The sequence below is a fragment of the Zootoca vivipara genome, chromosome 2 (assembly GCF_965207765.1).
Source record: "Zootoca vivipara chromosome 2, rZooViv2.hap1.1, whole genome shotgun sequence".
In the NCBI taxonomy this organism is placed as follows: Eukaryota; Metazoa; Chordata; class Lepidosauria; order Squamata; family Lacertidae; genus Zootoca; species Zootoca vivipara.
The window spans coordinates 65281221-65295898 of NC_142584.1; the positions used below are offsets into that span (position 1 = coordinate 65281221).

At 46.3% G+C, this 14678-nt stretch overlaps 3 protein-coding genes across 3 annotated transcripts; 2 read left to right on the forward strand and 1 right to left on the reverse strand.

Moving 5' to 3' along the window:
* Nucleotides 1-382: 382 nt before the first annotated feature.
* ARL10 (ARF like GTPase 10) lies at nt 383-7313 on the forward strand. The gene is made up of 4 exons (XM_035105798.3): nt 383-1634; nt 2672-2840; nt 4011-4186; nt 5654-7313. The coding sequence occupies exons 1-4, from the start codon at nt 1443-1445 to the stop codon at nt 5831-5833; spliced, it is 717 nt and encodes a 238-aa protein (XP_034961689.1). The 5' UTR covers nt 383-1442; the 3' UTR covers nt 5834-7313.
* Nucleotides 7314-7681: 368 nt separating this feature from the next.
* Nucleotides 7682-11588, reverse strand: NOP16 (NOP16 nucleolar protein). The gene is made up of 5 exons (XM_035105799.3): nt 11412-11588; nt 10330-10444; nt 9233-9302; nt 8678-8784; nt 7682-8328 (listed from the first exon to the last, which is right to left on the reverse strand). The coding sequence occupies exons 1-5, from the start codon at nt 11516-11518 to the stop codon at nt 8185-8187; spliced, it is 543 nt and encodes a 180-aa protein (XP_034961690.1). The 5' UTR covers nt 11519-11588; the 3' UTR covers nt 7682-8184.
* Nucleotides 11589-11830: 242 nt separating this feature from the next.
* HIGD2A (HIG1 hypoxia inducible domain family member 2A) lies at nt 11831-14422 on the forward strand. Its single transcript, XM_035105802.3, has 2 exons — nt 11831-12056; nt 14054-14422. The coding sequence occupies exons 1-2, from the start codon at nt 11915-11917 to the stop codon at nt 14218-14220; spliced, it is 309 nt and encodes a 102-aa protein (XP_034961693.1). The 5' UTR covers nt 11831-11914; the 3' UTR covers nt 14221-14422.
* The last annotated feature ends 256 nt before the right edge of the window (nt 14423-14678 follow it).

A 14678-nucleotide genomic window follows, 5' to 3' on the forward strand; every position in this document is an offset into this window, starting at 1 on the left:
GTGCCTGAGAGGCAGACCAGTTCCAACCTGCATTTTGCTTTGTTGTTGTTTAGTCATTTAGTCGTCTCCGACTCTTCATGACCCCATGGACCAGAGCACGCCAGGCACTCCTGTCTTCCACTGCCTCCCGCAGTTTGGTCAAACTCATGTTTGTAGCTTCGAGAACACTGTCCAACCATCTCATCCTCTGTCGTCCCCTTCTCCTTGTCCCCTCAATCTTTCCCAACATCAGGGTCTTTTCCAAGGATTCTTCTCTTCTCATGAGGTGGCCAAAGTATTGGAGCCTCAGCTTCACGATCTGTCCTTCCAGGGAGCACTCAGGGCTGATTTCCTTCAGAATGGATAGGTTTGATCTTCTTGCAGTCCATGGGACTCTCAAGAGTATCCTCCAGCACCATAATTCAAAAGCATCAATTCTTCGGCGATCAGCCTTCTTTATGGTCCAGCTCTCACTTCCATTTTGCTTGGGCATGGACAAACCCTCAGACCATTTAGTCCATCTAGGTTAGTACTGTCTACACTGACCGGAGGCCACTCTTCAGGGTTTCAGGCAAGCTTCTTCTCCCTTAGCTCTACCTGGAGATGCCAGAGATGAAACCTAGGACATTCTGCATCTAAAATGTCCTGTCATCTTGGTATGAGACATGAACAAGGTTGGCCAGAGACATTTTGGTCTCTGGGGTGAACCACAAAATGGCACCTCCCCACCAGGGAAGAAAAGGTGAGTGAAGTTATACCTCAAGAACAAGGTGGGATTAAAGATCTACATCCAGATCTGCTGCCCCTGTGGATCCTGCCACCAGAGGCAATTGCTTCACCATGCCTCATGGGTGGGCCAACCCTAGACATGGGTAGTGGGGCTTGTGGCCCTACAGATGTCATTGGACCCCAGCTCCCATTACTGTATTCCCAGGCAGCATGACCAATGGTCAGGTATAACGGCAGTCGCATTCCAGCAATAGTGAGAATTCCGCCCTCTTGGTATAAGGCAATATTACGCTCAGCAATACGTTTTCTCTTTCTCTGTCACCCACCGCCCGCCCCCTGGGCAATCTTACTCGGTGGAGAGGCAGAGCAAGTCCCCTTTAAGGCCGAGAGTGACGTCAGCTGGACTCCGTCTGCAGTTTGCTGGGGCTGGTGCTGCCACCGGCCGGGGAATTCTCTGGCTGTTTAGATTGAGTCAGCAGCGCGCGCGCGCACACACATAGGCTGTTGTTGGTCAGCTGGGCGCATCTGCTGTGGATCGCTGCACTTGCTAGTACACAAGCCTCTTCAACCCAGGTTGCTAACTTGTGAAATAAGGAAGGATACGGATACAAGGCAAGCCCAGGAGGCTGCAGGGGACTTTTCTGTGCGGGTTTATTCGGAGTGAGGCGCTGCTGGTGTGGTTGCAGTTGCCTCTCCGCCTGATTGGAAATTGATTCAGTCCGGTTCCTTCGCCCATGGCTCCTACTGGCGCCTTCAGGCACCTGAGCCTGGCGCTGGGCGCAGCGGTGGCCGCCCTGGGCTCCCTCCTTTTCATAGCCTGGAAGATCTACTTCCGAGACGTCAACGACAGCTGCATCGGCTGGAGGGGGCGATGGGAGCAGCAGCTGGAAGAGGAGCTGGGGCGCAACGCACCCGGAGGCGAGGAGGTAAGATGGGTGGAGACTGGGAGCGCCCTATGCTCAAGGCCAGTGCTACTCTGTCAGCCTCCCCCTGGGACAATTGCTGCTCCGTTGCTAAAAGGAAGAAATATGTTTGGATCCACCCAGATCAGTCCTTGCCTTAGGGAGACAGAGCAGATGTGGCAGGTGGGGTTGCGATTCCAGGAAAGGTCCTAGAACAGATAAGTCAACAGTCCGCTCCTTGAGCACTTGGAAAAGGATGCCGTGATTCCTAAGACCCAGCATGGGTTTCTCAAAGACAGGTCATGCCAGAAGAATTTCATTTCATTTTTCATAGAGGTAAAAGCTTGGTTGATCAGGGGAATGTTGTGGACATACCGGTAGTGCTTCAGGCTTTTGAAAGCGCCCCCCCCCCATTCTTGTGAGGAAGCTGGTAAAATGTGGAGTGGATGAAGTAATTGTTGGGTGGATTTGTAACTGGTTAGCTGACTCAACCCAAAGAGTACTCATTAATGGTTCTTTGTCATCCTGGAAAAAAGCGACAAGTGGGGGCCAACTGCAGGGATCTGTCCTAGGCAGATTGTCTTTATAAATGACTTGGATGAAGGAATTGAGGGGATGCTCATCAAATTTGCAGTTGACACCAAAGTGGGAGAGGTAGCTAGTGCTGCAGAAGACAGAATCAGGATCAAGTATATTGTTTTTGGATGCTTAATCTAAGAACATTTGTTGCTTAATCTAAGATCTTTTGCTCCATAGGTTGCATAGGTTTGTGTATAGTACACAAAATAGCTTGATCTTCAATTTGGCTGGTATCTTCCTTGTTTGGATGCTTAATCTAAGAACATTTGTTGCAACTGCATCTAACAGTGCAAGCCTATCCATCTCTTTCATCTCTAAGCGACCTTCCCCGTCAGCCTAACAATAACAGCTTTACACACAACCCAAACATTAAGTCTGGTTTTGCAGACTTGACAAATAGCCACAGGTGAGGCTGCCAGTCATGAAAGGCCCTCCTGCAGCTGTACTACTGCTGTGCCTCAAATCTTTTCTTCTCTTTTCAGCCACCTTCCTGTGAGTATCAGGTTTTGGTTCTTGGTTTGGATGGGGCTGGAAAAAGCAGCATTATCCACTATATCTGCAGCACAGAAGCCAAGATGCACATAGCACCCACTCAGGGCTTCAACTCAGCACAACTACAGGCCAATGGGCTCCAGATGGACCTCCTGGAGGGTAAGTCCTACCACAGCCTCCTGGAAGCAGGGCAGTCTGGGACAGTGGGAGAACTTGGCCTTGTAAGTGTCCTGTGTGAGTGCCTGGAGGCGGTTGGAGGATGGATGGCGGCTAACAGATTGAGGTTGAATCCTGACAAGACAGAAGTACTGTTTGTGGGGGACAGGAGGCAGGCAGTTGTGGAGGACTCCCTGGTCCTGAATGGGGTAACTGTGCCCCTGGAGGCCCAGGTGCGCAGCCTGGGAGTCATTTTGGACTCACAGCTGTCCATGGAGGCGCAGGTCAATTCTGTGTCCAGGGCAGCTGTCTATCAGCTCTATCTGGTACGCAGGCTGAGACCCTACCTGCCTGCATACTGTCTCGCCAGAGTGATGCATGCTCTAGTTATCTCTCGCTTGGACTACTGCAATGCGCTCTACGTGGGGCTACCTTTGAAGATGACCTGGAAACTACAACTAATCCAGAATGCGGCAGCTAGACTGGTGACTGGGAGTGGCCACCGAGACCACATAACACCGGTCTTGAAAGATCTACATTGGCTCCCAGTACGTTTCTGAGCACAATTCAAAGTGTTGGTGCTGACTTTTAAAGCCCTAAATGGCCTCGGTCCAGTATACCTAAAGGAGCGTCTCCACCCCCATCGTTCTGCCCAGACACTGAGGTCCAGTGGTGAGGGCCTTCTGGCGGTTCCCTCGTTGCAAGAAGCCAAGTTGCAGGGAACCAGGCAGAGGGCCTTCTCGGTAGTGGCACCTGCCCTGTGGAACACCCTCCCATCAGATGTCAAAGAGAAAAACAACTACCAGATTTTTAGAAGACATCTGAAGGCAGCCCTGTTTAGGGAGGTTTTTAATCTTTAATTGATTATTTTATTCTTCTGTTAGAAGCCGCCCAGAGTGGCTGGGGGAACCCAGCCAGATGGGCGGGGTATAAATAATAAATTATTATTATTATTATATTGTATCATTGCTCTGAGAGAAATGTGCAAGGAATTCTCTCTACGCCATTGCATCACAAATATTTTTGAGGGGAGGGTTTTACTAGAAGCTCTATGTACCTAAAGCAGAACTGAGTGTTCCATGCACCTCTTTTCTTTGGCAGTTGATGGTTGCCAAAAACATGCCATATACTCAACATGTATGGTTTTTATTTTTGGTCCTTTTTGTGTCTCAGTTGGTGGCAGCCAGAATCTTCGTTCGTACTGGAACCACTACCTCAGCAAAGCCCATGTCCTAGTGTTTGTAGTGGACTCTGCAGATGGCTTGCGCCTCCACACTGCCCGACAGGAGCTCCATGGCCTGCTAGCAGAGGACCCTCAGTTGCCTCTGATAGTTCTCGCTAACAAACAGGTGGGCCTCTTCTTTCACCTGGGACTATCTACAGAAGAAGCCTTTCTCTCTCTTTTTTTTAATTTTTTTTTTTATTAATTTTATAGTAAGTACAAAAAAAAATTACAAAAAGCAAAGATACAAAACAAAAACAAAGATTAACAAAGATTAACAAGAAAAAAGATACAAAAAGAAAAAGGATATTCTTTAGCCATTGACTAATATAATTCTTAATCTGGTGACTTCCCTCCCCCCTTCCACGCTTCTATTAATAACTAATACAGCGCTTTCTCCTTCTTAACTCTTCACTTTCTCTAAAACAAAACTCATTATCATTATTAATAACAAATTTCTTATATTAGTCTGTAATAATAAACCATAAATCTAATATTTTTTGATCTTTAAAACTAATCATTATAAACTATTGCTTCTATAGCCTCTTTGTACTTCCACTTCCCTTATTGTCCATTTTTAATCTTATAGTTTTTTTCCAAATATATCTTGAACTTCCTCCATTCTTCCTCCTTTCTCAACCTAGGGCCCACAGATGTTCTTGAACTACAACCCCCATTATTCCTGACCGCTGGTGATTCTGGCTAGGAATGATGGGAGTTGTAGTCCAACAACCTCTGGTCCAAGGTTGAGAAAGGCTGGTCTAGAGCAAGGCAGAGGATCCTTTCATCAGATGGAGCAGGACGCCATTCCTGATAGGGATGACTCCCCCTGCTGGAGACAAGCAGAATCCTCAACTTGCAACATCCTCTCTAGAGGGGAGGAGTCATCCCATCTCTCCAGACCAGCCTGCTGCAAGGGAAGGTTAGGTCTTTGTGTCTCTGTGTGTGCTTGAGTGGGGTGGGGCCAGAGGCAAAACTGGGCATGCTAACGGATATATAGTAAGTAATGCAGAAGTTATCTTTTGTATAGTAGGCCACACAAAGGTTAGCGGTGTTTATGTTTACACACACATCTCTCCATCCTCCAGCCAGGCAAGTAAAAGGCGTCATCACAGTCCAAAGATAACATTCTAGCCAGGCAAATGGACACAAGGAAGGTGCAGAGCAGGGCTGGTGAGAGATGTGTCCTGGGGAAGAGTTCCAAGGGCCAGATGGAGATGCCCGGAGGGCCACATTCAGCCTTGTTTCCCACCACTGATCTAGAGATGGAACCCTGGAAGTGCAGAGATGGAAGGGACCCCCAAGAGCCATCTAGTCCAACCCCCTGCAATACAGATCTTGTCTGTGCACTTCACATCTTCTGTATATCATTTGCTTGTACTGATATGACTAAGAATATTGGATAGCTTATGTGTTGTCGTCATAAGCGTTTAGTGTCAAGTATAACTGTCTCCTTCCCAGCCCTCCTTTTCACACGGATCATTGACTGAGAATGAGTGAAAGTAGATTTAAAGGTGTGCTTAAATACAGTTCTCTTAAGGACGAGTGGGGAAGGGATGTCATTTGTTCAACCTGTGATCTATGTCCACTCTAGGACAAGAGTGATGCGCTGAGTGTGGCAGAATTGCACGAGGAGCTGGCATTGCACACCTTGAAGAAAAATCAAAGGGAATTCTTTCTCCTGCCCACAAGTGCTACTGATGCTGGCCTGGCCACCAGAAACAGTGTTCTCCACCTGAAGCACCTGCTGATCAAACTCCTGGCCCAGGTCTGAAGGTTCTTCAACACCTCCAGGATATTCAAGCCAGATGGGGCCAACGGTGGCATCATTCCTCCTGGCTTCTTGAGATCTTATCCTCAGTGAAACAGGCTTTCCAGGTCCTCAAAATAATTTTGTAGGTGTCTACTAAACCCCCTTCTGGAAAGAAGCCTTACCGCCAATATGGCCATCGAGACCTTGGCTAAAACAGGGGCAAAATATACTGACCGTGGGGATAATACAGTAGTCTTGGGGGTGGCTGCTGGCATCTGCTGCTGAACAGTCCTAGGGAACTGCACTGTCAATACTTGCACTAAGAACTACCAATTTGTCTTCAAGACTCGACACACCAGATCTATAGGAAAAGTGCCCTGTGCAGGCTGGAATACCTCATCCCTCACTGGCCTTTTGGGAAGCTGGGGATTGACTGTGTCCCTATGAAATACTATTAAATCCTCGCTGCAGTTAGTGGGTAGCAGGATGTAGTGTCTCAAACTGTCACGAGGGCTAGTCTGAAAGTGGGTGTTATAGGGGCATCTCAGCAGAGCATGTGCAAGCAGCTATTCTGTTGAGGTGTCCCTGATGGCTGTTAGGGCTTTAAATGCTACTTATTAGTGCAATAAAATCTATCATCTGATAAGTAACTTGATGGCTTAGCTGATCCCTCTCAAACATACTAGATGCCCTTGAATTACAGCCATTTCCTTAGCATGTTGGAACAATTGTGCTTCTGAGGCACTAGCTCCTTGAGGCATTTTTACAGCCAGTGTCCTTGCTTAACTTCCAAAGCCAAGTTAGCCCCCAGTGAATTACTACCCTTAATCCCTTTCTGAAGAAAGCAAGTGTTGTGAATTTCAGTGAAAGGCTGCAGAAAGAACTGGGAAATTTGAGGTGCCTAATATGAATTGCTGTGCCCAGGTTAATGAAGCTGCAAATCCCTTTCTCAGGTTGGTGCTATGTTTGATCTCAGTCACTTGGCTCAGGACTCATTCTTATATAATCCATATTCCTCCTGAACTGGAAACTGTAGTGTCAGATAGTGGTGGCTGGGACATGCCAAAGGCCGGCCTCATAGTTTGGGCTGCCCGTGATGTGGAAGAAGTTGGTCTCAGACAAAATGCCAATCTTACCTCTAGAGAAATGAATAGTTTTACATGTTCAGCCAGGCAGTCCTGCAGAGGAACCCTGTGCTTACAAGCACAGAGAACCCAGCCCTTGTGTGCTCTTTCTCAGTACACATGCCAACTTCCTGTTCCCTTTAATCACAGCGGGAAAACAGCATTATTGCTTGAGCTTGAGCTACACTCCTTTTGCAAAACCTGGCCACCTCTCCTGTACCATCAAAGATTATGGGAAGCTTCGTTTGTGCCTGTGGCTCCTAGCCCTAAGTTCCTCTTGCCTGTATGAAATGGATAATTGGTGACCAACTGTTTACACTATGACCCCCCCTCCTCACTGTATCAAATAAACCTTGAGTTGTTTGTCTCAGCTGTAAGGGAATATGGTTGTGTTTTCCATGCAGCTAGAGGTATCACAAGGCCAGCAGCATCATGTGTCATTACTGTTAAGAAAGGCAGAACTCGAGGAGTGTTAAGGCCACTGCCAATACATGTATATAATTACATTTAAGCGCTCTCTCTCTCTCTCTCTCTCTCTCTCTCACACACACACACACACACACACACACACACACACACACACTGTGTGTGTATTTTCATAGGAGCCTTCCCAAGGTCAGCTTCCCTTTGTACTTGTGTAATGTCATCTCACGGGTGGACCTGCTGATACACAAAAATAGGACTTAAAATACTACAGCTGCAAAACGTCAAGAAAGTGAGACACCTTTCCATAGCAAGAGGCCAATTTTTAAAGAAACTTTTTTTTAAAGAAAGGGAAATATTTTACTCTTCATAAAAGAATGCTTGAAAACATACTGGCTTTTGATTACATTGGTTTACTACGACTTCTTGTTTCCATAGCTGGATGATGCACCAAAATTTCCTTAGGACAGTCTTCCCCACCTGTTCTCCAGATGGTTTGGCAAAACTGCTTGTCACACAGCAAGAACAGGAAACATCCTTTGGCTGTGCTTTGTTATTGACTCGGGGCTTGGGAAAGAAGTTTATTTCAACTAGGATCTATCCCAAAGCTAAGACGGTGCAAGCAGAATGCAGCAAGGGCTCTCCAACAATTAGAGGTCAGACAAAGTCCCATCTACATAAACACCTTCCCATCTTCTCTCTTCAAAGGGCACAATTACAGAAAATCCAACATTTCAGTCCCTAACCAGAAGTCACTTGAGGGCAAACAAGGATCTGAAATAATATAGGTGCAGCTGCTTCTGCCCATTTCCTTGGCGAGTAAAATCATTGCTGTTCCATCTTCTCTGGCTGCAGAGAGGCAACAAAGGTCTGGTATTCCTCAGGGTAGAAGCGTTTATATACATTGATTTTCCTCTTTATTTGCTTTGGTGTGTCCTGGTAATAGTTCTTCTCATCACGTGCCATAGCCTAGGAGGCAAAGAGTAAAGTTGTAATGAGCTACCTCAGCCTTAAGGAGGCCTTCCACACCCAGAAAGTAAGCAGTATATTGTACACTAGGAGTCAGCAAGTGGCTGTGCACAAAGCAAATGGAAAATTACAGCCACAGGAGTGCAGTCAGAAAATGTAGACAGTGTTCAGCTCAGGGTACAGGAAAGCACTATGGATGAAAAGAGGAAGCAAACAGGGCATTGAGCATGCTCAGCAGTTTTTGTTTTTTTAAAAAAACAGAGAAACCAGGAAATACTGAAAATTGAACATTCTAATGCTAGCAGCTGCAACCATTCACCGTAGAGCTTCTATAACAAAGAGTGCCTACCTTGTAGTTTTCACCATGGCTCCGGATCATGTGCTGGACATAGTCAATAAGATCTCGGGAGAGCGACTCTGACTTCTTCTCTGGGAGGCTGGCCTCCGATTCCAACTCTTAAGTGTTAAAAAGAAAAGGCAGTGAAGAAGAGGGAAGCGTTTTTGCACCCTGTGTGGCCTTTTTCAAGCAGAATAAATAGCTAGATTCAACTAGTAGGATCACTGAGGTCACCCACTGAGGTTCGCCATGCACCAAATGCACTGGCATGATCCTTTTGTGGCCAGCCAGCCTTTAGCGTCTAACAGAGGATGGGAGGGGGGGGTTGGTTCAGATGGAAGTGGCCTCCAAGATATAAAAACAGCACACAACAAAAGACTATGCAATGCATGGTATCGCCAGTGTTTCCCTGACAATGAGAGCTGACACACTCCAGAATACTGCACTTAATTTGAATAGGATAAATGGTGGCTCTCAGGATTTATAGTTACAACAGTTCAGGTAAAAGGTTTCACTATGAGGCATCAGGCCAACATTGTACATTGCCAATATGAAGCTATTACCAACCATTTAGTACATATGGCTTCCGCACAGTTTTCACATTTGCTTCTTGTCCATCCACTTCCATTTTCAGCAGCTGCATTTTAAAAGACATAGTAGATCATGTTTTAAACCAATACATTTATTATGCATTGCTTTGTATGCTCTAAAATGCTACCTAACTTTATAAATTCCTTAGCTGGCATGTTTTCATCTTTCCTTAAGAACTTAAAAGGATTCCCAACCACCCCATTTATTTTTCTGATTTCATCATGCTCATTAATATTAACTGGAGAAGATAAAAGCACATGAATAACAAAGTTTCACTTAATTTGTCTTTCACTAAAGGGCAAATGTGATAATACTTGAGGCAAACATGATGCAATGGTACTTCACCAATGCAGTCAATTAAGCCCACTAAGTAACTCAAATTTTGGTAGCATCCCTAGAATAATTTATCATTGGGAAAGTCATTCTGCAGTACTTCCACAAACCCAAACAATTTATGTTCCAAGGAACCTTGGGATCATAGAATCTTAGAGTTGGAAGGTACCCAAGGATCATCTCGTCCAACCCCCTGCAATGCAGAAATCTCAGCTAAAGCATCCATGACAGATGGCCCTTCAATCTCTGTTTAAAAACCTCCAAGGAAGTAGAGTCCACCACCTCTCGTGGGGTGTCAAATCTATCCCTCATCAAGGGGTGATGGAGATTTTTACTAGATCACCAGAAATACCATGGAAACACCCCAAGGTTCGGAATTCACCAAACTCTCCATCTGACCATTTGTGTTCCTGACCATTGTGTCTAGTATGAAGGGTGAAGTGGGAAACCGTAAATGAGTTTGAAATACTACCTTTTTATGTTCTCACAAACAGGTTTGAAATAACATTTTGGCAACTTCTTTCATGCATACCTTGTGTCTAGCCAAACACTACATGAGACTTTATGTCCAGGCATAGATATAACATTTCCTTACTCAGAAATTTCCCCAGCTATTTCTGCAGCTGCCACTTTGTACATATTGTCTTGCTGGGACTGCATCCATCACCCATAAACTGGTATATAATCTAGTTTTGGTTGAACTCCCAACCTGGAAAATTTACCTGCATGTCACTACTCACCTGTTGCATTGTTTTCGGAATAGGTATAGCCTTGTTTGGATCAACAGCCAGGCCCATTTCTGCCAGGTTCTGCTTTACAGTTTTGGTCCTATCCCAGGCATGTCGGATTTGGGTACTGGACAGAGATGGGGGTTGAGAGGAAGAAAGAATCATACATTAATATTATGCATTCTTGAAGGGGTTCTTCCCCTCTCTGGTAAGAATGGCCACACAACTATCTTAGAGAAAATATTAGCCACACTTGTCTACTCTAGACAGTTCTGCCTGATTTCATTAATTTTAAAAGCCTGTTTGTTTCCTGGAATGCCTGCAGTCTTTCAACACATGGAAAGTAGGTAGAATGCTACTACACATGAGGTGTCTACTACCAAATGGTTCCACAGGAGTACTTTTACTTCTGATTTACTGATAGGTCTAGCTTGGGAAGGGTCTTTGAACTACGGTACCATTAACTTTGCCCAGTGGCAATTCAGTACTGTACTTGATCTGCTGTAATCAATACTCTCCAGAATTGCTCCCAAGCATTACGAGTGACAGAAAAACATTCTGTCTTCCATGGGCAGGATATGTAGAAAACACCGTACAGCATTTACTTATTCGTAGTTCGTTGGTTGGTTGGTTTATATTCCACCTTTCTTCCCTCTTGGAGTTCAAGATTCACAGGATTCTCAGGTCACCCATCCTGATGCTGATGAGACCTGCTTAGCTTCAGCCAAATGGCTGCATCTATGCTCTGCATGGCACTGTAGAAGGGATTACAGAACAGCCTTTCTCACCAGTAATGGCCAAAAAGAAACAAATGGAGGGTTGTACTTTTATCAACTTTAACTTCGGTGACTGGCTAAAGCTGAAAGAAAGGTCGCAGTGCAGAAATCAGCAGGTTCTGCTGTGCTTCTAGAGATGGTCAGTTCTTACATTGCAGGGGGTTGGACCAGATGACCCTTGGAGTCCCTTCCCACCCGCGAAGGTTGGTTGACCAGAGGAGCCCGGCTCCTCTCCCCCCTCCCCCCCCTCTCTCTGCCGCCCTCTCTCTACTAAGCCCACCTGGCACCTCCACTTCACCCCAATTCCCGGCTACTCACCATTTTATACGGGGCGCCGCGCGCTTGCGGAAAGCCTTGTTCTGCTTCTTGCGATCGACATTATAGTTGTACTTTTGCCGCCGGCTCTTCCCTTTGGCTTTCGGCATCGCGGCGACTCAGCGGAATATCGGCCACAACAATCCAGCCACACGCGGCTTCTAATACGGGTAGAAGCCCGAACCTCTGGGAGCGTCAGAAGAGAAAAGACCTGTCGCCCCGATGCCTGATGGGAAACGTAGTTCTACGGACTCGGCAGAAGAGGTTGCTTTCCTGTAGGAGAGGAGAGTCAGGCGGACTACAACTCCCAGCAACACGTCGGGCGGCGGCGGGGGAATTCACGTGCTCGTATTGCAGTTCCGGCCCAGCCAAGAGCACTATTGGGCTACGGTGGGCCCTGTGCGCCGCCTCGTTTGTACGGTAGCCGAAGAGGGTCAAAGCTTAGCGCGAAGCAGCCTGCCCGCCTTTCCCGTGGTGTGGCCTCCTCCTCCGTCGCCTGTTTGGCCATGGCTCAGAGCGCGCCGCCGCCCTTCGACCCCAACAACCCGCCCTTGATCGAGGGCTTCACGCCAACCTCCTACCACCCGGAGGAGGGGTTCGGGGAGAAGTTCCGGCGCAAGATCCGCGAGAACCCGCTCGTGCCCATAGGTGAGAGGGAAGCCAGAGACCGGAGAGGGAGGGAGGCAGGGACCCTAATTCAACAGGGAGAGCTTTTCCCTTGCAGGTGAAACGGGGCCGCCCGGGGTTGGTGGGGCGCCGTCTGCTGCAGCCCAGGAGGCCCCGCCAATTATGTCTTGGGTCAGCACCGGTCAGAGAAAAAAAGGGGTCAAATCCAGAAAGAGGGAAAGCAAAAGTGGTTTGAAAGATGAGCAGGAGTTCCTGAGGATAGGAAGCTGATAGGAGTAAGGCTGCCATGCTTCTCTCCTCCAGCCCAGTGTGGCTTTGACACCAGCCAGACTTGACACACGGAAATGTTTCCTGCGAAACTTTCCTTGGCAGGCAGAGGGGTGGAGTAATATCTCCACCAGAGAAATGTCCTGGTGTTGGGGGTATTCATCTAGGCCCAGAGACAGGGTGACAATTGCAGTTGAAGAGGGAAAGATGGTGAATTTGATTAAAGGGTTTGGATTTCTTGCTTGGTCATGAAGCTCCCTGGGTGACCTTGGGCTAGTCTTCTCTCAGCCCAAACTACCTCACAGGGTTGTTTTGGTTAAATGTGGAGGTGGAGAACAATGTACGCCGCTTTGAACTCCTTAGAGGAAAAAGGTGGGCTATGAATGCAGTAAATAAACAAATAAAAAAGAATAAGAGTCTTGTGGCACAATTTTATTGTGTTATAAGCTTTCATGGAGTAGAACTCACTTCATCAGATGCATGGTGTGTGATCCTTGTACCTGACAATGGAGGATCACCTTTGTCAGAGCTTTCCAAACTTTTCAAGTTGGTGTCACACTTTTTGGACATGCATCATTCCGTGGCACAGTAATTCAGTTTTACTAGCAAACCAGAGATTAAACTAACCCTTTTATGCCCCAGGAGGAGCAAGGGGAGCATTCAGGCGACACATCTACACACTGCAGCTGACACACTAATGTGTTGCAACACACAGTTTGGAAAGCCCTGCTCTCTGTGTCTGATGAAGTAGGCTACAGTAGCACACAAACAATTATTCTAATGCAGGCCTCCCCAAACTTCAGTCCTCCAGATATTTTGGACTACAATTCCCATCTTCCCCGAACACTGGTCTTGTTAGCTAGGGATCGTGGGAGTTGTAGGCCAAAACATCTGGAGGGCCACAGTTTGGGGATGCCTGTTCTAATGTGTTACTTTTCAAGAGGCCACAAAGCTATGAACAGTAGTCTAGATTTTGGGTTGTGTGGATTATGTTGAGGTGGGAGCTGTTGGAGGAGAAAATAAAAAAATGCAGCTACATAAGAACATGAATCATTCCTAGAATATAACTATAAATGAGCTTTCTACATACAGTATGTACTTTAAGGATGTATACAAACTCAATGAGAGGTGTGAGCCTGCAGTTTCATATGATACTTTTGCTCTCATTTTGAAAAGATATCTATCCATATTCTACAAATAAAAATTTATTTTTATACTATACCATACTATACTACACTGAAATGTTTAAATGTTTCTTTGATTGTCCTTGATTCTTCCTACCGCATTTGCCATCCTTTCCTGCCACACCAGTGTGGTGCACCATATCCTTTGAGGACCACTGACCTAGAGGAAGGAATTGTGTTTAGTCAAGTGATTCCCAAACTGAAATTGTATTTAAACCACTGTGTTAGATGTATTCCTCACTCAGGTGGGCAGAGTAGTGAAGTTCCGTGCAGCATTGATTCCTACCCACACCTGCCCAGGGATATATGGTCAGATGTTTCCTCTTTGGAAAACAGTCTCCAAGAGAAGAAGGGCTTCATCTTCCTAATATTTTCCATTTATAGAATTCTTTACTATCTTTGTCTTGAAACCGGGGTTTTCCCCTGTGAGGTTATTCACTATTTTACCAAGGAGGAAGTGAGATTGAAAGAAAATGTTTAGACGTACACCTCTTTGATGAAAACCTGACTTTCAGTTCACGGGAAAACATGGTCACATTTCCTTCTTTCTCTTGTTCTGCCCTTTAGGATGCCTTGGCACAGCAGGGGTTTTGACCTATGGACTCATCTGCTTCAAGAAAGGAAATACCCAGCAATCCCAGAGGATGATGCGGGCACGTGTTCTAGCCCAGGGCTTCACTATCGCAGCCATATTGGTGGGTGTGGTGGTTGCGGCAATAAAACCAAAGAAGTGAACCTGCTACTGTTGTGCAGCCACGTGTGGCTAGCCAATATCATACTGAGTCTTTCTGCAGTGGAGAGGGTGCTTTCCACACCTTGTGGGGTGATGTTTTGTAGTGACCATCAGGTGCCAGATGATTCCGTTAAATATATATATATATACACACACATAAAACAGTGTTCACTTATTCAAGTAATTAAACCTTGTCACTGGTATATAAGGATTTTTCTGCACTGATGTTATTATGACAGGCAGCGACCATTTTGCATATGTTCAGTTGACTCCCCAAGCATCACTCTTGGAAATGACCATCCAAGTAGGACCAGAACCACTGCAAAGTGGTGCCATCCACCCCTAAGTCAGACAGCCGCTCCAGAAGGATACCGTCGTTGATGGTATTGAAAGCCACTGAGAGATTGAGGAGAATTAACATGGGCATATCTCCCCTGTCTCTCTCCCAACAATTAGGGC

Bases quoted from the DNA above. Each gene is read 5' to 3' on its own strand.
- ARL10 (XM_035105798.3), top strand. From the start codon at position 1,443: ATGGCTCCTACTGGCGCCTTCAGGCACCTGAGCCTGGCGCTGGGCGCA. The intron at 1,635-2,671 runs GTAAGATGGGTG...TTCTCTTTTCAG, and splicing joins ACGCACCCGGAGGCGAGGAG to CCACCTTCCTGTGAGTATCA. The intron at 2,841-4,010 runs GTAAGTCCTACC...TTTGTGTCTCAG, and splicing joins CCAGATGGACCTCCTGGAGG to TTGGTGGCAGCCAGAATCTT.
- NOP16 (XM_035105799.3), bottom strand. From the start codon at position 11,518: ATGCCGAAAGCCAAAGGGAAGAGCCGGCGGCAAAAGTACAACTATAAT. The intron at 9,303-10,329 runs GTGAGTAGTGAC...TTTAAAATGCAG, and splicing joins TTCCGAAAACAATGCAACAG to CTGCTGAAAATGGAAGTGGA. The intron at 8,785-9,232 runs GTTGGTAATAGC...TTAACACTTAAG, and splicing joins GAAGCCATATGTACTAAATG to AGTTGGAATCGGAGGCCAGC.
- HIGD2A (XM_035105802.3), top strand. From the start codon at position 11,915: ATGGCTCAGAGCGCGCCGCCGCCCTTCGACCCCAACAACCCGCCCTTG. The intron at 12,057-14,053 runs GTGAGAGGGAAG...TCTGCCCTTTAG, and splicing joins GAACCCGCTCGTGCCCATAG to GATGCCTTGGCACAGCAGGG.